Source organism: Hevea brasiliensis, chromosome 7 (assembly GCF_030052815.1).
Source record: "Hevea brasiliensis isolate MT/VB/25A 57/8 chromosome 7, ASM3005281v1, whole genome shotgun sequence".
Classification (NCBI taxonomy): domain Eukaryota; kingdom Viridiplantae; phylum Streptophyta; class Magnoliopsida; order Malpighiales; family Euphorbiaceae; genus Hevea; species Hevea brasiliensis.
Window position 1 is genome coordinate 32,260,567 of NC_079499.1, and position 21,189 is coordinate 32,281,755.

Here is a 21,189-nt window from a genome sequence, read left to right on the forward strand (position 1 = left end):
TGAGATTTCTTCCTCACAGAGTTCAGGAAGAAGTATGTCAATAAAGTGTACCTATAAGAGAGAAGAAGAGAATTTATCAGTCTGAGACAGAGGCAGCTCTCAGTGGCAGAATATGAGCATGAATTTGTCAGACTGAGCCGGTATGGGAGGGAGATAGTTCCTACAGAGGCTGAGAGGTGCAGAAGGTTTGAAGATGGGCTAAATGATAATATTAAGGTCATGATAACAGCATTGGAGATTATGAATTTTGCTAAATTAGTCGATGCTGCATTGAAAGTAGAAAGAGTCAGAATAAATGAGCAAAACAAAAGGGAAAGATAGCAGAAGAGGGGTCTAGGTCAGTCTAGTTCATTCTCTGCTCCCAGTAAGAAGTTTAAGGGTCCTCCAGCTCAGAGTTTGAGTCAACCACAAGGTCAGGGTCAGTCCCATGGGCCCATACCACATTTTACACCTAGGAGAGGCCAGTCTACCCCATCTGTGGGCAGCTCTCTAAGGATGGTGTTCAGGGGACCAGCCCCAGCATCTTCTGCCTGTCCATACTGCCAGAAGTGGCATAAGGGGGAGTGTTGGCGAGTGACTGGTGCTTGCTTACGATGTGGGTCTACAGAACATCAGATCAAAAATTGTCCGAAGAGGACTACTATTGTTGCCCCAGCACAAGCAGATAGGCCTGCCCCTGCACCTCAAAAGGGTAGAAGGCCCTATAAATCTGAGGCAGCTGGTCCATCATAGAGGCCTGCATCTAAGTCAACTGAGAGGCCAGAGGTTAGAATACCTGCCAGAGCTTATGCCATGAGAGCTCAGGAGGAGCAAGACGCCCCAGATGTCATGAGGGGTACGTTCTTCCTCTACACTTTGCCTGTGCATGCATTGGTGGATCCAGGATCTACCCATTCATATATCTGCATCAAGCTACCCGTAGAGAGGGGAATCTTAGTAGAGGAAAGTGACCAAGACATTCTGGTCACTAATCCATTAGGCCATAGTGTGGTAGTAAATAAGGTGTATAAAGGTTACCCGTTGAGGATTCAAGGGTATGAATTCTCTGCAGACCTAATTGAATTGCCCTTCCACGAGTTTAACGTGATTTTGGAAATGGACTGGTTGTCACATCATCAGGCAATAGTGGACTGTAGATTGAAGAGGATTTTATTGAAAACTCCTGAGGGTACTGAGATCACAGTCATGGGTAAAAGGACATATTTCCTATCTAATGTCATTTCAGTCACAGTTGCAAGAAAATTGATGAGAAAGGGCTGTGAAGCCTACCTAGCACACGTGGTTAATACTAGGCAGGCTAAGCCAAACCTGTGTGATATACCCACAATAAGAGACTTCCCAAATGTGTTTCCTAAAGATTTGCCTGGTTTACCACCCTAAAGATTTGCTATTGAGGTAATGTCAGGTACAGTACCAATTTCTATTGCTCCTTATAGGATGGCACCCATTGAATTGAAGGAGCTGAAAATTCAGTTGTAGGAGTTACTGGATAAGGGGTTCATACGCCTCAGTGTGTCACCATGGGGAGCTCCGATGCTGTTTGTGAAGAAGAAGGATGGGACCTTAAGATTGTGCATTAATTACCGGCAGTTGAACAAAGTAATTGTGAAGAATAAATATCCGTTGCCTAGAATTGACGATCTGTTTGATCAGTTGAAGGGAGCTGGTGTATTTTCAAAAATTGATCTCAGATCAGGGTATCATCAGCTGAGGGTAAAGGATGCATATGTGTCTAAAACTGCATTCAGAACCCGGTATGGACATTATGAATTCCTAGTGATGCCGTTTGGGTTAACAAATGCACCAGCAGCATTCATGGACCTTATGAACCGTATCTTCCATCCATATTTAGATCGGTTTGTAGTGGTCTTTATTAATGATATTCTAGTGTATTCCAAGACCAGGGAAGAACACGATGAATATTTGAGGATTGTTCTACAAACCCTACGAGAAAAGAAGCTGTATGCTAAGTTATCCAAGTGTGACTTCTAGATGAGTGAGATCTCCTTCCTTGGACACATAGTATTAGCTGAGGGGATTAGAGTAGATCCCAAGAAGATAGAAGCAGTGATGGAATGGAAACCTCCCAGAAATACAACTGAGGTCAAAATTTTCTTGGGGCTAGTTGGGTATTACAGAAGATTTGTGAAGAGGTTCTCTCTCATAGCTGCTCCAATGACCAAGTTATTACACAAGAATGTGAAATTTAGCTGGAACGACAAGTGCCAAGCCAGTTTTGAGAGGCTGAAGGCTATGTTGATAGAGGCACCAATGTTAACACCGCTAGTAACGGGAAAGGACTTTGTGGTCTACAGTGATGCCTTGCATAATGGGTTAGGGTGTGTATTGATGCAAGAGGAGAAAGTGGTCACCTATGCTTCCAAGCAGTTAAGGCTACATGAACAGAACTACCCTACTCATGATCTGGAGCTAGCAGTAATTATCTTCGCACTGAAGATATGGAGGCATTATTTGTATGGTGAAAAGTGCTACATCTATACAAACCACAAAAGTCTAAAATACTTGCCTACCCAGAAAGAGCTCAACCTTAGATAGAGGTGATGGATTGAGTTCCTAAAGGACTATGATTGTGTGATAGATTACCATCCTGGAAAGGCAAATGTAGTTGCTGATGCCTTGAGCAGAAAGTCCATCACAGCTTTAAGATCACTAAATGTCCATCTATCCCTAGCTCAAGATGGAGCTATTTTGGCTGAGTTACAAGTGAGGCCAAACCTACTATAGCGGATACAAGATGGGCAGAAGGCAGATGAAAAATTAATGGCTATTGTGGGTAAAATCTCAGAGGGGAAGGAAACTGATTATGAGGTAAAAGCAGATGGGTGTCTGTACTACAAAGGGAGAGTGTGTGTACCAAATAATGGGGAAATGAAGATCAGTATTCTGAAAGAGGCACACACTAGTGTTTATGCTATGCACCCGGGAAGCACAAAAATGTATAATGATTTGAAGCCTCATTATTGATGGCCTGGTATGAAGAAGGATATAGCTGACTATGTTACTAGGTGCTTGATATGTCAGTAAGTTAAAGCAGAATATCAAGTTCCATTAGGATTGCTACAGCCTATAAGCATACCTGAATGGAAATGGGACCAGGTCACTATGAATTTTGTTAGTGGTCTACCTTTCACGCAGAAGAAGCATGACGCAGTGTGGGTGATAGTGGATAGATTGACGAAGTCAGCACATTTTCTGCCAGTTAGGACTGACTACTCACTGGAGAAGCTAGCAGAGTTGTATATAAGTGAGATAGTTAGACTGCACGGAATCCCACTTTCCATCATATCTGATCGAGACCCAAGGTTTACATCTTGATTTTGGAAGAAGTTGCAAGAAGCCTTAGGCACACAACTCCACTTTAGCACGGCTTTTCATCCTCAGACGGATGGACAGTCAAAACGAGTAATCCAGGTAAACCTAAAAATAAATTGAATTCTTAAAAATAATAAATTGAAATGATAGTAACAATGTGAATTATGTGATAGGTCCTTAAGGATATGCTGAGGAGTTGTATCATTAAGTTTAAGGGGAGTTGGGATAGATATCTCCCACTGGCAGAATTCGCATATAACAATAGCTATCAAGCTAGCATTCAAATGCCCCCGTATGAAGCACTGTATGGGAGGAAGTATAGAACCCCAGTATGTTGGACTAAATTGGGCAAAGATAAGCTGGTATGACCAGACCTGGTGAAACAGACCAAGGAGAAAGTAAAGATAATCAAAGCTAATTTGAAGGTTGCCTCAGATAAACAAAAATCTTATGCTAACTTGAAGAGAAAAGAGATAGAGTATGCAGTTGGCGACAAAGTATTTTTCAAAGTCTTACTGTGGAAGAAAGTACTGAGGTTTGGAAGGAAGGGTAAGTTAAGCCCTAGGTTCATTGGCCCATATGAAGTCATTGAACCTATGGGACCAGTGGCCTATCGGTTAGCTTTACTGCCAGAACTGGATAAAATTTACAATGTATTTCATGTGTCTATGCTAAGAAGATACCGCTCAGACCCTTCACAGGTCATCTCCATGGAAGAGATTGAAATCCAACCAGACTTGACATATGCAGAAGAACCCATACCGATCCTGAGTCGGGAAGTGAAGGAACTGAGAAATAAACAAATTCCACTGGTGAAAGTACTTTGGAGGCTCCATAATACCGAGGAGGCAACTTAGGAAATTGAAGAAATGATGAGGCAACAGTTCCCTCAACTATTTGCATCAGGTAAATTTCGAGGACGAAATTTTTATTAGAGGGGAAGAGCTGTAACATCCTCACTTTAGCTAATCCATACGTTCTACTGTTCCGGTGACCAATGTCTGTCCAGGCAGCTAGAATATTTGGAATCATAATTAGACTAGAGTGAAAAGTTATAAATAATGATAAGAAAAATTAAGGAAAATTTTTAAAAAAGAAATGCACTAAAGTTAAATGAGCCAGTGCCCTAGCGATGGGCGACCTAACGGGAAATTGTTGTCTTCATAGCTAGTAGCCCTAAATCCGAGAGAAAATCCGTGAAATAATTTTTGGAACTCCAGAGAAGAGTCATTGAGGTTTCGATGACATTAGAATGCCAATAAAATGCTTAGAAAAATTTTTAGATTGGTACAGACAATTTTCGTTCGTTAAGTAAAACGAAGGGCATTTCTGTCATTTCGCCTTCAGATACGATTTTTGACTAACTTGTCCAATTAAGTAAATAAATTATATAATATAAAATATGAATAAAAATTCATGAAAATTATATTAAAAATGGATAGAAAAGAAAAGAAATGAAAATAAAACAAAACTCTCATTTATGACATAATTATGATGTCATAAATGAATAAACTTAAAATCCTAACTAGTGGGAATTAACCAAGCAACTTAAAAGGGATAATTATCAATAATTGAGATAAAAAAAATGAAACAAATTTTCTGCTCTTCTTCTTCTTGGTTCGGCAGCCCATTCCTCTCAACTCCATTAGAGCTTTCTTCTTTCTCTCTCTTCATAACTTTTATTTCACACCATAAAACCTCATCCCACCTTCACTAAACTTGATCCTTGCAACTAGAATAGTCTTGAGGCAACAATTTGAGAGAAAAATCTTGAATATTAGCAAGCTCAAGAGGGAATTCTAACAAGGTTAGTGCCCAATTTATTCTCTCTCTCACTCAATTCATGTTTAAGGACATGATATAAGTTGAAATTATAAGTTTAATGCATAAATTGAACTTTGAGAACTTAGAGACTTGAGAAAAATTAGGATTTGCTCATGTAATGGTATATGAACATTGTAATGGTCAATTAGTGACCATTTGGCTATATTTGATGAGGAATTGAAGTGATTTATGATAATGGAACTGAGGTTAGATATGCTGCCCTAGGTGACTTGCAGGGCTGGGTGTGAGTCCAGCTAGTTGGGGTAGCTGTAACTTGAAAGGTGTAGGTTCAATTGGTGCAAGGCCAATTGGACATGAAACTAGACCCATAATGGCACAACTTTGGTGAAGAAACCTGCCCAGAAAACCAAACCAAGTTGACCTAAAAACTATCCTAATCCGGATGACCAACATGCTGTCTCTGGAAAATGACCAAATGAACAGTATTTGTTCAAATGGTCATAACTCAGTGTAGAAAAATCCAATTGACCTGAAATTTATATCAATGAAAAGTTTAGACAATTTAGAACAACTTTCATGAAGAATAACAAACCAAATTCTGACCATAACCCATCTGAATTGCTAACCAAAGTCAGGGTATCAAAACTGCCAGAACCATTTTTGCCCAGAAATTCTGGGTAGATGCCAATCCGGCCAGTCCTAAAGAAAGTAGCATAACTTGTTTTAGAAAATTCCAAATGGAGTGATTCAAAAAGAGAATTAAAGAAGACACATAAAGGAACAACTTTGATTAAGAAAATTTGACAAAATTCTTATTGTAGAATTGCCTAATGGAATAGTGAACTCTAGCACCCAAAACTGAAATTTTTGATTTAATTCCTATTGGTTTTAAGTATTGATTGGCAACTAATGCCAACACTTTTATGAACCAAAATGTGGTATCTTAGTGAACTTAGGTTCAACAAATCTATTATAAATTAAAAAGTCAACCTTTGAGTGAAAATAGTCAAGTGAATAGTGACCTCTACATTACAAAAATAAATAATTAAATCATTAACTGTGTAAAATGCCCTAGTATGCCTAGAATGGTTGGTTTGGATAGGTTGGCATGCCAATAGGGTTCTATTAGCAGTATTGCATATGGCTTTATACCATTCTATGTTTTATAGCCTTACGTGCCATTCTGTGATATAATAGTCTTTGGCTATTTTGATTGAGTTTACTATACTTGGGTTTCATGCCTAATAATTATTACAGCTTATTAGCTATTCTGTGGCACACCAGGAGACACAATGTGACCGATGGTGTGATGGGCCGAGTTCCTTGATGCCCAGTGCCAGTTTACCCGTTTATCTAGTCCAGTCGACTAGTATAGGTTACTTGGGCAATCAAAATAAATCTTACCAAATTTTAATCAAATAATACTACAATAATTGCCAGAAACTTAGTCTACATAAAATGTCAACATACATTCTACACATCCATTTTCTTTTAGCTTTTTTATTTTATATTGGCACCACTAAGCAGTATTGCGTAGCGCGTTGCTTTTGCCACGCGCAGGTACTGGAGACATAGATGGGAAGCCCAACAGACCTCAGACCTGGTGATTAGTTAGATCTGCACAGAGTCTAGAGTCACCTCTTATCTGCAGTGCACTTGGTAGGATATTAGGATTTTGGATTGTATTTTGTACTTTGCATTTTATACTAGTTCTTGATTGTAATTACAAACTCATGAAATCATATAATAATATAAATATATAAAATTACATGTTACTGTAATTATCAGTACATTTTGTTGAGAAATAAAATATTGGGGAATTATTCATGAAACTGATTCGAAACGTGATATGATTCAAATTTTGAAAATTGTGTTGAAATTTGGAGATTGAGTTGATATGTATGTATATTAGAGTTCTGGATCTGAAAACCATATTGGAAGTGTTTTTTTTAACAGGTTCAGAAGCCGGATTTTCTATAAAATTTACGGGAAATTCAGATTAATCAAATTTGTAAATAAATGATATAATTGGTAAAACTTTGCACTTAGTTACTAATAAATAAATGAATTAAGAAGGGTAAATTGTTATGGGATAAGATATGGTGCTCTGGCACTCTGTGTGGTATATCTTGCTCTGCTACACTGTAGACGGGTAAGTGGTGTCACAATTTAAAAACACAGAGCCTTTAAAGGAGCACTAAACAATAGCCCTTTAACATAAACAAGGACTGATAGTGTCCTTAGAAGAATTGCAACAAAGAAAATAGAGATACAATACTGATCTCAATCAATTGAAGGAACAGCACCAAAATAGAGGCACCAAAACCCGAAACGGCCCACAGGATTGCAACACCCTCTCTCAATCAACATCAAAGGAAAAAATAAAAGTCATCAAACAACGTCAAAGTAAGTTTCATGTGCCCGCACATGGGCAAGAAATAAATACACAAGAAAGATGCATGAGCACCACTCTCTTCTCATCCAGTCACTGGTTTTGAAGAGAGATCGATCGGTTGCCAAGCTCTTTGATTGGGTGGGGGACGGTGAGATATAAAAATCACCTTAAAAGGGTGACCCATAGCGGCAAATATGGGTAATGTGTACAGGGCCAAAAATTAAAATTCTAGGTCAACTCTTTTACCATGTAAATAAAATTTGTGAATGGAATTTCATATATTTCATAATGATTTGATACAATATATATATATATATATATATATATATATATATATACCTTTCTTCTTATTAAAATAGGATTGCAATCCCCGTAATTATGCTATCCTAATTGATTAGAGTCTAAATCAATACAATTACATGCAAGGTCAACACTATTCATAACACTTATCAGTTGCTGCATGTTAGGTGCCTAAAAAATAAATTGATGTTAAATAAAAGCTTGATTGAGTTATTGCCAAGTTAGTGGCTGAGTCAGCAGTGGGGTCAGTTGTCTAGTCAGCTAAAGTTGGTTGGTTGAAATAACTGTTAAGCTAGTTGGGACATTGGATTTACTTTGTCAGCTTGCAACTAGGAAGGAACATTCAAGAATCTTGATAAAATTTCTCTCATTTCATTCTGATAATCCTTATTGCTAGTTTCTCAATCCCATCTTAGTTATTGTTCTTCAGTTCTTATCTTTCTCTTCTCTTTATTATTGTCTTCTCAACCATGATATATACAGTTGATCCATTATGAAAAACTAAAATTTTAGAACTGTAGTTAAACTAACATGGTTTCAAAATTAAGATCTTGGATTTGGCTTATTGACTTGATTAATCTATTTGAACTGATATTTTCTATTTTTTGTTGCATGTGTTAGTGGGTCTTACCCGTAAGCAGGGTTTAAGAGTTCTGGTGCTTTATAATCCTAGTTCAAGTTTTTATGATTATCAGTGAACTGCATAAGATGAATTAATTATAGAAAAATCAAATTTTTTTTAATCCAAAATTCAGAGGAGAATCCATATAATAAAACAAATGGCAGATGCAATTGTGGAGGAAATAAAATTCCAAAAAAAAAAAGAAAAAGCCATTACACACCCTCCTTTTGACTGAACAACTTCAAAGCACAAGGCAATATTCTCCTGATAAGTGAATATAGAAAGTAAGTATATCTTCTAGCATATAATTTTATCACTTGGGTATATGAGAATGCACGAAACAAATTAGGGAACTGCAAATAATAAGGAAATCAATAAATATCCCTTAAAATAATAGATGAACAGCAGATGAAGTGTCATTGTTGAGCATTATTACCTGATTCATGGTTTGCTATGGCACATATCGATATGAACATGGGATACGAAAATTTTATAATGCATGATACAGTGGGGGTAGACTTAGTTTGTCTGCTACATAGGGTCCCAGTACACTATAATTTATTGCTCAATTTGCATTAAATTATATGTATGAAAAATCATGCAATTCAAAGCAGTTATTTTATATAATTTGAGCTAGAGGTGTATATAAAATTTAAATAATAAAAATCCAAATGATTCAATAACTCTAATTTGCCTTGATTTAACTTTTAATTTATTGTGATAAAGCCTATTTTATAGCCTAATAATTAATATATATATAGCCTAATAATTAATATATATATATATATATTAAGTATTCTATTTAAATAAAACCACCTTTTTTTTTATTCCTTATATATGATTTATTTTTCCTTTATGCGTTTTGGTATGTAAATGTATCGCTTTTGGGTACAAAAAATCAGAAACATGGTACAAGGAGAGGTAGGAGTAATTTACATAACATTGACATGTTCACTTTTACTAACATTACCAGAATATGAATGAATAAACAGGTTGGCTTGCGTTGACTCGAGAAGTAGGAGAACATGAAACAGCCTCTTTGCTGAGTGTATCATTTCTATATGCAATTGATTTGTGATGGCGATGTTGTCCCAAATCCCAATCCACTTCACCTAGCTCCCTCCTTTGAAAAATTGTTGTAGTTTTGGTATGCTCAAGACTCCCTCTGAGAAAAACTTCATGTTGGGACACTCCATCAGAATGATCAGTTCTACCAACGATGAGAATTTAAAGGCGCAACTTGCTGGGCAGAAAATTAGTAAGGTTTTTTAAATAACAACGATTCATGCTCTGTAATGTGCTGAAAACAATCTCATTGTTTGCTTCGTCTGCCTTATTTGCTACGATTTCTGTCACCTTCTTGCATTCTTCTACTCTCAATTCTCTAAGGGTAATTTCAATCATCATCTCTCAATTTAGGTGGTTGTATTAATGGTTTCCTGTTAGAATTATAACTCAAAATCCTAATGAGATTTGGAGAGATATCTTTTTCTAATTTGAGTGGGAGAAATATTCCTCAATATGATGCAGGAATATTTCTTATAATGAGTAAAACTTTTATTTTAGTGTTATTTCTAAATTGAGTGGGACTCCTAATCAGATAAGGATTTAGGGAATCAACACTATAAATAGGAAAATGATGGAAAAAATTATTTGGTTTTTACCCATTGAAGAGAGTGGCTGTCAACTCATGGAGTGAGCCTGTTGCCCATTGTAGAGAAGGGTTTTGCTAATTGCTGCAGATTTGGCTCTGTCCATTGATAAGGGGTTTTTGCCCATTGCAGTGGAGAGAGGCTTCGGCTTAAGTTAGAGAAATGACATAGAATTCAAGAGGAAGGGATTTTTGTCCATTGGTGAGAGGGCTTTGCCCATATAGTTGAAAGCACCCTTTGTAGTGTAGTGTTGTAATAGTAAATATATTGAGTTATATTTAGAAGAGACTGAGAGAGACTAACAAATATATTTACTATGAGTAGTTTGATATTGTATGGGCTCTCTTGGATGTAATTGGGTTGATGGGTAGTATAGCTATGAGTTTATAATAATGATTTATTTATTGTTGATAGTGGAAGATAGCATGCCGTGGATGTAGCCCTATGTTGAGAGGGTAAACCACGTAAATATTAGTATTTTGTGTATTTGTTTTATTTTTTTATAGTTTACACGCTTCCGTAATGCATAACAAATCAGTATCAAAGCATAAAGATGATCTTTGTGAGTTTGGTTAAAGGTGGAGCTGTTGCGACATGTAAGAAATCGCACATGCAATAATGGTGATAATGGAGAGTTGAAATTGAGGTGGAGCTCTTGATGCAAAATCAAATTGGTTGATGACGTGAAGATTTTTTGAAGAATAGAGCAAATTACACTCAAGATGAAGATTGAAGAATTGATGATTTGAAGGGTTCAAGCTCAAGCATGGAGATTTGATGATTTGATGACACCTAAGAATTTGAGGCATGCAATGGTTGATAGATTTTGAGTCAAGGTGGAGATTATTAGAATTTTGACTCAAAATCCTAATGGGATTTGGAGAGAGAGATCTTTTCCTAATTTGAGTGGGAGAAATATTCCTCAATAGGATGGAGGAATATTTCCTATAATAAGTAGAACTCTTATTTTAGTGTTATTTTTAAATTGAGTGAGACTCCTAATCAGATAAGAATTGAGAGAATTAACACATAAATAGGATAACGATGGAAAAAATTATTTGGTTTTTGCCCATTGAAGAGAGTGGCTTTTGCCCATTGAAGAGAGTGGATTTTAGCTCATGGAGTGAGGCAGTCGCCCATTGTAGAGGGAGGCTTTGCCAATTGCTGCGGATTTAGCTCTGCCCATTGATGAGAGGCTTTTGCCCATTGCAATGGAGAGAGGCTTCGACCTAAGGTGGAAAAAGAACATAGAATTCAAGAGGAAGGGATTCTTATCCATTGGTGAGAGGGCTCTTGCCCATATAGTTGAAGGCACCCTTTATGGTATAGTATTATAATAGTAAATATATTGGGTTATGTCTAGAGGAGACTAAGAGGAACTAACTAATATATTTACTATGAGCAGTTTGATGTTGTATGAGCTCTTTTGGTTGTAATTGAGTTGATAGGTAGTATAGCTATGAGCTTGTAATGATAATTTATTTATTGTTGATAGTGGAAGATGGCACGTCCGTGGATGTAACCCAATGTTGAGAGGGTGAACCACGTAAATATTGGTGTTTTGAGTGTTTTTTTTTTATGTATATATATAATTTGCACGCTTCCGCAATGCACAACACTTCCCTTAACTTTAATTTGTATCAAAAAAATTCTTGAACTTTAATTTAAGTATCATTAAAATAGCTATACTTGATGTCATAGATCTACAGGTCAACTTATAGCTAATTTGTCCTTCAACTTAGATGGACATATCACAATTATCCCTCAACTTTAATTTGGATTACAAAAATTTCTAAATTTCAATTTAATATGTTTTTCTTAAAAACTTTTATAAAAATATTCATAATAAATAAAAAATTATGATTATGTAATTTTTTTTCAAAAATTTATTGTTAGTTTAAAATTTCAAATTTTTGTTTATTTGTTTTCTATTTATTTAAAATAAAAAATTATATTTTTAGAAATAGTCTAATATGTTATAATTAAATTGCTCTGAAAATTTTGTTTATAAATATATGTATATAATTATTTATTTGTTTAATTTATCTTTATAAAAATTATATAATTCTTCTTCTTATTATTTTTTATTTATTAATTTGATCTTGGTTAACATCTAAATGATTTATATATAATTTATCTTAATTTCATTGATTTTATTTTAATATAATAAGGAGAAATTAATAATATATATTATTTGACTATATTTTAATGATATCCAAACTTCAATTAAGTATGGATTTTTTTTATACAAGTTCTTTTTTATATTAATAAAATAATATATTCAATTTTAAATTATTATTAATCATATTTTATATTAAAAATTATTTACTTATTAAATTAGAGTGCAGAAATTTTTATAATGCAAATTAAAATTGTGAATGATTATAATATATCTATCTAAGTTGAGGGACGTATGAGTAAATTTTATTATAAGTTAGCCTCCAAACTTATAATAGAATTAGGAGTTCACTAGCACTTTAATAATACCTAAATTGAAATTCAGATGCAACCACCAAAATTGAGAGATGATAAATGAAAGTAACCTCACTTCTATATCAATTTTAAGGATTTATTTTAATTTAGTCCTCGACTTTAATTTAATTACAATAAAATCTCTCAATTTTAATTTGTGTTTAAAAAAAAAATTCCCCCTGGTTTTAACTAATTTTTCTCTAACCATATTAATCTAACACCATAAGACACATAATACCACCTCTAACTCGTTTTAACAAGTTAGAAAACCAATTTATTTTTTTGTTTAGCTTTTTTTTTTTTTTAATTAATTCTCATACGCACTTTTAAAGTAAGGGTGAATATGAACCATTTTTTAAGGAATTAAGTAGTGAATGTTAGAATTTGACACCTATATACCTTTAATCATCGGAGCAAGTCAAGCTAGTTAGCATAAACCAGTCAGTTATGTTTTTAAACCTTAATCCATCAACTATTTATTTGATTTTTTGAATTTGGCTCAGTGCTTAATCAATTTTGAATTAAAGAATTAAATTAAATTAATATTAATCAATTTTAACTTACATTTCACTAAAAAAAATCTTTAATAATGATTATTATATAGAAAAAAAAATATAAGCTCATTGCTTTTATTATAAAGCGAATATGATTACAAGTATTTTTATGCTCATTATATTTTGTATCTCAAAATTAATTATATAGCATATAAAAATTAAAATACAAATTTATAAATATTATAATTAAAATTTTTTAAAAAATATAAAATACGTATTTATTAAGCACACTTACATTTAATAAATAATATATTTTTTTTTTGTATACTTCAATTGATTAATCACTGATTTTTTTAAATGAAAATGGTATACTGAACTATTTAAAATAATCCAATTCAATTAATCTATTTTTCAATTCAATTTTTGCTATTTTTATTCTACAGATTGATTTTTAATAATTCAAAGGTCCGTCCCAGATAACACCAGTAAACTATGCAAGGATGGAAATTTTTCTGAATTCAACCCATCTCTACACCCAATTAATTAATTTTTTTTTTTTTTTTTCTGTTCTGACTCTAATGTTGTACAGGCCAAGAATAGAGAATCTCTCTGCGTCAAATCCCAAAAACCTACCTCAATAATAATATATTATTATTTTATTAAAAAATTAATTTATTTTTATATATTTAAATATTATAATTTTAATGAAAATTTATGTATATTATTAAAATTATGCTTAAAAATCTTTTTCTAAATTATAATTTATTATTTTAATAAATAAATTTATCTTATAAAATAATAAATTAAAATAAAAAAAAAAACCTTCAACGGGAAAGCTTCCACCCTGACCCGTATATTCTGTTTCTGGGGAGCAGGGACGAGGGAGCGATCCGCTACCCCGCCCTGTTTATGGATCCACACACTAGAAAAACCATTAGAGTAATGGTTGCATGCGCAAAATGCAGCTGGTTTACTTTCACAAATGAAGTTCATCAGCTGGTTTCCCTTTACAAATGAAGCTCATCAAGTTTTACCATCTCTAAGGACTTGTCCATGTAGACCTGACAAAATCACTACTATCAACAAATTGCAAATCAAATATGATTATGTGAACAACAATGAAGGAAAAGACTTGTCAAATACTCTACATCAAAAGAATGGAATAACCATTGAAAACTCGATATTCATACCTAATTATCCATCAAAACTGAGATTAAATCAATCAACCGCAAGACACAAAGGAATCGATACTTGTTTGTAAAGTCAAATAACTAATGCAATCTCAAAACATTAGTGGTTCAAGAAGCATAGCATGGAGGGGCTCCTGCATAATCAAAGTTTAACCAGAGACTCTGTCTAATAACAAGAGGCCATAACAGGAAAACCAAAATTCATGATTTAAATTTTCATCAACATAGAAAAATCAACAGATGGTGTGAGCTGTATAAAAAAAAAAATAAAAAAAAAAATCATCATATGTTCAGGAAATTCCTCATGAAAAGGGTCTTACAACAGAAAATTCCTCTCCCCACCACACCCCCCAACACACAACCCCAACCCCCCGACCCCCCCCCCCCCCCCCTACTCATTTCAACTCTCAAAACAAAGAGCATATTTAAGCCTTGATCTGTCTTATTTCAAGAAGTGGTTGGTTTTCTTTTTCTTTGAAAAAAATAAATTGTTAGCAATACTCAGACTAATGTCACAATCATTTGCTAAATATCCATATTAAGCAAGAAGATCAAGCAGTTGCTTCCTACAGATAGGCAATGAGATCTGCACGCTCTTGCGGCTTCTTCAATCCAGGGAAGACCATCTTAGTTCCAGGAATGTACTGCACAAAATAACAAACAAGGACAACATAGATTAGTCAAGTCACCCACTATCAACTTTGACCCTTGCAAGGGCACCACTAAACTTCAATTTGTATCCTAAAACTCCCTAAACATTGATTTAGTGAAAAATAAAGTTATTGCAACCCATTTTTTCCAGTTTCTTGGTTACTAATTTGACATAACAGGCATTGGGGAAAAAAAAATGATTTCTCCTCTCCCTGTTTCTCTCTCTCTCTCATTTTGCCTCTCCCCCTCTCTCACGCACACACATTTTGCCTTTCTCGCCCTTTTTCCCCCTACCTCTCTCTTTCTCCCTTCCTCTCTCTCCATCGTCCCGCAAAATTTGAAACTCACAGCCACTCCTCTCTCTTTCCCCTCTCTCCCTACTCATCCCTCTAACCAAAACAATCCGAATCTACAACCAAAAAGCACAATGAAACGGCAAAGAAATTATATAAACCATAACCAAATCCACCAAAATCAAATATCAACAAAGAAAATCACAAACCACATATATCAACCAAGAAAATTATAAATTTCAATCCTAAATCCCAAGGCAAGATTTCCTTATTTCTTGGTGTAAAGCTCCAATCCCAAAAATATCTCACCAATAAAATGGATCAGCATAAATTCCCCAACCCCTACTCATTTCAACTCTCAAAACAAAGAGCATATTTAAGCCTTGATCTGTCTTATTTCAAGAAGTGGTTGGTTTTCTTTTTCTTTGAAAAAACTAAATTGTTAGCAATACTCAGACTAATGTCACAATCATTTGCTAAATATCCATATTAAGCAAGAAGATCAAGCAGTTGCTTCCTTCAGATAGGCAATGAGATCTGCACGCTCTTGCGGCTTCTTCAATCCAGGGAAGACCATCTTAGTTCCAGGAATGTACTGCACAAAATAACAAACAAGGACAACATAGATTAGTCAAGTCACCCACTATCAACTTTGACCCTTGCAAGGGCACCACTAAACTTCAATTTGTATCCTAAAACTCCCTAAACATTGATTTAGTGAAAAATAAAGTTATTGCAACCCATTTTTTCCAGTTTCTTGGTTACTAATTTGACATAACAGGCATTGGGGAAAAAAAAATGATTTCTCCTCTCCCTGTTTCTCTCTCTCTCTCTCATTTTGCCTCTCCCCCTCTCTCACGCACACACATTTTGCCTTTCTCGCCCTTTTTCCCCCTACCTCTCTCTTTCTCCCTTCCTCTCTCTCCATCGTCCCGCAAAATTTGAAACTCACAGCCACTCCTCTCTCTTTCCCCTCTCTCCCTACTCATCCCTCTAACCAAAACAATCCGAATCTACAACCAAAAAGCACAATGAAACGGCAAAGAAATTATATAAACCATAACCAAATCCACCAAAATCAAATATCAACAAAGAAAATCACAAACCACATATATCAACCAAGAAAATTATAAATTTCAATCCTAAATCCCAAGGCAAGATTTCTTTATTTCTTGGTGTAAAGCTCCAATCCCAAAAATATCTCACCAATAAAATGGATCAGCATAAATTTGCAATGAAAGAATCCGAAGCCAAATCACTCTCCACCACTCCCCACCACACCTCAAAGACCATGCGCTCAACCCCAACTAGGGCTAGCACTCTGAGCGAGTGTTCCACGATCTTCTTCCCACAGCCCCCTCACTTCCATTGCCTCCATTGACAGCATCATGAACACTGATGACCCCTTCTTTTTCCTTTGCGTTGTTCCAAATCCTTGTGGTATCTCGTACTGTTGAACTCATAGTCATTTTCAGGAGAACAAAACCACTATCAGAGCAAAGGGGTCAGGAATTTAACAGTTGTCATTGTGAAGCTTGGTTAAAAGAAAATTGATGACAACAAAAAAAAAAATCAATGGCGGGGTTTGGGTTGTGACAACTACTAGGAGGATTAATTTCAAGGCCAGAGGTTTGTCTCTCTCTCAATTTTAAGGAAGGTTTGAAGTTGAAATAAGGCTTTGGGGGATGGCAGGGCTTGAGGGCGGCTGAAAATAGATAGGGGAGAGGTTGGTCAAAGTTGGTTTGCGTAGGAAAGCTTTGGTTAGGGGAGGTGACTTCGTGAGCAGCAACTAAAGGGGAGGGGGATATGCCTTGGGAAGAGGGAATGGGGATTAGGCACCAAATTGTGAAGGGACTTTAACAACAGAGGAGGGCGGGGATGAGCTTGTGATCATGTTATGGGAGAAGGCGCAGACAAAGAGGGGGAGTGTGTGTGTGTGTGTGTGTGCGTGTGCATGCGCGTGTGCGCGTATGAGAGAGAGAGAGAGAGAGAGAGAGAGAGAGAGAGAGAGTTACAGATGAGAGAGAAATCAAGAACAACATCGTTAGAAGATAAAAATTAAGGTATGAGGGGTAAAATTTACTCAAAAACAAGGTTTGAAACACTAATGAATTATTAGCGAATAATAGCAAAACAATGTCAAATTTCATTTCAACCATGCTTAATTTTTGAATGTCCAACTAGGTTTATATCAAGAAAGTCAGATGGTCATAACAAGTTGAAACCATTTGAATAATTATGTTAAACCATTAAGTAGTAATTATTAAATGCCATAAAAATAGTTTATCCTCAACCCATATCCCCATGTCAATAGTTACACACAAACCTTACTACAATGGCCTATTAAACAAACACCATAGTGAAAGCATATCTCTTGAACCCACCCATCTATATGGAAAACAAATTCATTGCACCAACACAAAAACCCCAGACAACCAAAACTCAAACATAAAGCTTGCTACCATGCAACAATTAACACCTTTAGCAGCCAAAAGAATAAAAGTATTTTCTCTCGCAGAATCTAACATCTATAATCCAACAATTTGATCTATATTGTTGCAGAGCATACTAATATCAAGAATTAACTTAACAAAGGATACAAATAAAAAAGAAAAAGATGGTTATATACCTTCTTAGGATTGAGCAAGTAATCGTACAAAGCACTTTCTCCCCATATCACGGCCATGTTCTTATTAGCTGCAGAGTAGGAATACCCTGCAGTCGTCCCAGATTGCCTTCCAAAAAGCCCATTCAAATTGGGTCCTGCAGATCCCAAGAAAAAAAAAACCCTCAATAAATGACCCAATCTCATCTCAAATCAGATCCACAAGCAAAAACCAAAGAAAACAATAGTCGATTCAGAACAAAAACAAATTCAAATCCAAAATAGAAACATATTCATAGATATAATGTACCTTGTTTGTGGCCAGCACCTTTTTCGACGGTGTGGCATTGGGCACACTTAGTTTTGAAGATCTTCTCTCCTGCCTTTAGATCACCAGGTGGAGCTTGCTCGAATGTTGCCATTTTTTCTAGGGCTCTCTCTGTACACATAAAATCAATAAGAGATAATGATTGCTCAGGTTTCAATTGTTTTTACTAATAAAAAGAACAGAGACATTTGAGAGAGATAGAAGGTTAGGGCTTTCTAGGTGGCAACACGCGACCTAGAACTCAACACTTTAAAGAATCAGATGAAAATTTACTCCTATTCCAAAAAGAAGAGTGACCATCAATCATAAAACTGAATAAGACCAGACAGTTCAAACGTCCTCAATCAGTAAAACAAAAAGTTGGAAATAATGGGTCACGATTCACTTGTGCAATGTCATGAAATAGCATACATTGAAGAGCAAGTATGCCAACAAAAACAGCAGGAAAATGATAAACATTATCCTATTTGCTAAATTAGTCAAGACATGAGCAAGCTATGAAGAGGCCAGACAAGTAAATCAACTGTCCCCATAATTTTCCAAAAAAGAACAACTTGAAGAATAAACGGACCATTCTACAAACAACACTTTTGAAGGAAGAACCCATTATATTGTACATCAAAACAAGTAACTTCAAACATTAAAATCCAGACAGGATCGTTGCCTCTGGAGAAACCCAAAAGCGGCAAATATTGAAGAAAACTCGGCATAAAATGGGAAATAAGAAACTGCATAAAAAGAAACCCAGTGTTGGTTCATTTTAAAATATATAGGGCGTGGTTTAAAATTCATTGGCAATGGAAACATTGTCAGCATTTAAGAAAGGAAAACTTCAAAGAAAATCTTAATAGCCATTGCTTGGAATAGCAATCTGAACATAGTTAACATAATACTAATAGCTCTCAAAAGGCTTCATGTATTGATTTTAATCATCAAAAACAAGCAAAGCCACAAAACCAAGGTAATCTTAACTTATAGCCATATCAACATACGCATTAAGAAAATAACCTGCTATATTATTTAACAACTCACAATGCAGAATTTTAGAAAATTATTGAGAAAATGAAAGAACAAAAGATTAAATTAAAACCCATTAAAGAGATAGACAGAGCAATACAGATAAAAGAGCAGAAGCTTAGTACAGCCGGACAGATGTGGAGGGGTTTGTCTTGCGTCCTGAAGCAGAAGCAGCAGCACACTAAGTTTTGGAGCAGAAATAGTAAACCGAGTAACATCTAAGGTGCTTTAAACGACACTGTTTAGCTGATTTTCAATTGGTCATTTGGTCATTTCATGTGAAAACTAGGTTTTTGCTTTGCTATCAACCACTGAGGAAACCATGTTACATTTGAACGGTAAAAATTACTTTAAGTCGCTGATCCACCACGTGGACTCACACACTCAAAATTTCCCCTACTTGTTGTGTTTGGGGAAAATGGATTTTCCTTTTGCACTAAATATAACCAAGTCATCGAAGCGTTGCATAGAAATAACTTGACTTAAAAAAAAAAAAAACTTAAATTTTTATTTTTATTTTAAATAAAATGAATTTCAATTGTCTAAATTATTTATTTTATTTATATATTGGAAAAAAATTAATTATTTAATTAATTTGAATACTAATAAATAATTTACCAAATTAAAATAAAAGTAATTAAAATTCTGTAAAGATTTTAAAAAAATAAAATTGTAACTTTTGAACTAATTAGTAATAAAAATAGTTATACTATAAAACAATATCAAAGTATTAAGTAAAAAATATAACTAAAAATTAATTATTTCTAAAATAAAAAATATATATAATTTAACAATATACTTATTAAATTATTTTTAATAATCATATGAAAATAAAGTTGAAGATGTCACATGAATTTAATATTTTAAAAGAGACTTTTAATATATTAAAATTTTGGCACTTAATTATATTAATAGGCCTAATAAAAAATAAATTTATAATTAAAATAAAATTTCAAACTTAGTTAATGTAACACCCCTATTTGTATAGCCTGGTATATTTCACTGTTCCGGTGACCGGTGTCGGTCCGGACAATTAAGGGGATTATAACCATACTTAAGACAACTAGAGAAACCATAAACACCAATAATTAGTGATTGCCAATTAGTTAAGTATAAATAAGAAAAACAGAACATAAGAAGTTAAACGAGCCGAGAGTCACAGCGATGGGTGACCTCCTCGGAAACGACTGCGAAGTCATTTTAAACTCAAATTTCGAACCGTAAAATGTGACGCTGCGGTCCTTAGGACCCTTATGAACACAGTGAAAAAGAGAAAATCACGAAAAAGAACTGTTAAGCCAGTCAAATAATTAGGTCAGGAAGCCGGAAGAAATATTGGATTATTTGCAAACCGGGATGAACCAGTGAGGGGCAATTTGGTCAATTGACCCCGAGAGCTGACTCCTGACCTAACTGTCAAATAAAATCGGAGAAAAGAAAATTTCCGAATCGAGAATTAAATTAAAGAACTAATAAAAAAAATAAAAAAAGAGAGGAAAATGAAATGACATCATGCATGACCTCATGCATGCTGTCATAAACAAATTAATTAAATTATTTATTAAATTGGATTTTTGGTCTTCTAAAAGGGATAAAGATAAAAGAAAACAAAAAGAAAAAAAAATTAGAATTGTCTTCTTCCTTCTCATCTTGCCGCCCCACCTTCTCCCTCTCAACTCCATGAAAACCCTGCATTAAAGCTTGCACTCAAGCTTTAATTCCTCCACTCAACCTTAATAAATCCCCAAAAAAACTTCACTAGAGCTTGTTATTGCAACTTGAGAAGAAGAATTACAAGAAGAAAGAAGATTTAAAGATTGGGTTTTGAAGCTTTAAGAAAGGTTAGTGTGCTAACTTACCATTTTACTTCTTTAAATGCATATGTAATGGTTGAAATGAGCTTAGAATTTATGAAATGAAATAAAAATATGGGGGAAGGACCATTGCTGAAATTTCGGGCTGGTTGATGGGAGTATGATTTTGTATGGTTTGATGTGTTTAGAGGGAATTAAAGGTGTTAGTAAACTTACATGAGTATGGTAGTAAGATGGA

The 21,189-nt window shown here is 34.7% G+C and overlaps 1 protein-coding gene across 1 annotated transcript; it reads right to left on the reverse strand.

Moving 5' to 3' along the window:
* Nucleotides 1–15,560: 15,560 nt before the first annotated feature.
* Nucleotides 15,561–19,386, reverse strand: LOC110632469 (cytochrome c). Its single transcript, XM_021780706.2, has 4 exons — nt 19,238–19,386; nt 18,103–18,231; nt 17,817–17,950; nt 15,561–15,782 (listed from the first exon to the last, which is right to left on the reverse strand). Exons 2-4 carry the CDS (start codon nt 18,212–18,214, stop codon nt 15,690–15,692), a joined length of 339 nt encoding a protein of 112 aa, XP_021636398.2. The 5' UTR covers nt 18,215–18,231; nt 19,238–19,386; the 3' UTR covers nt 15,561–15,689.
* Between the last annotated feature and the right edge of the window lie 1,803 nt (nt 19,387–21,189).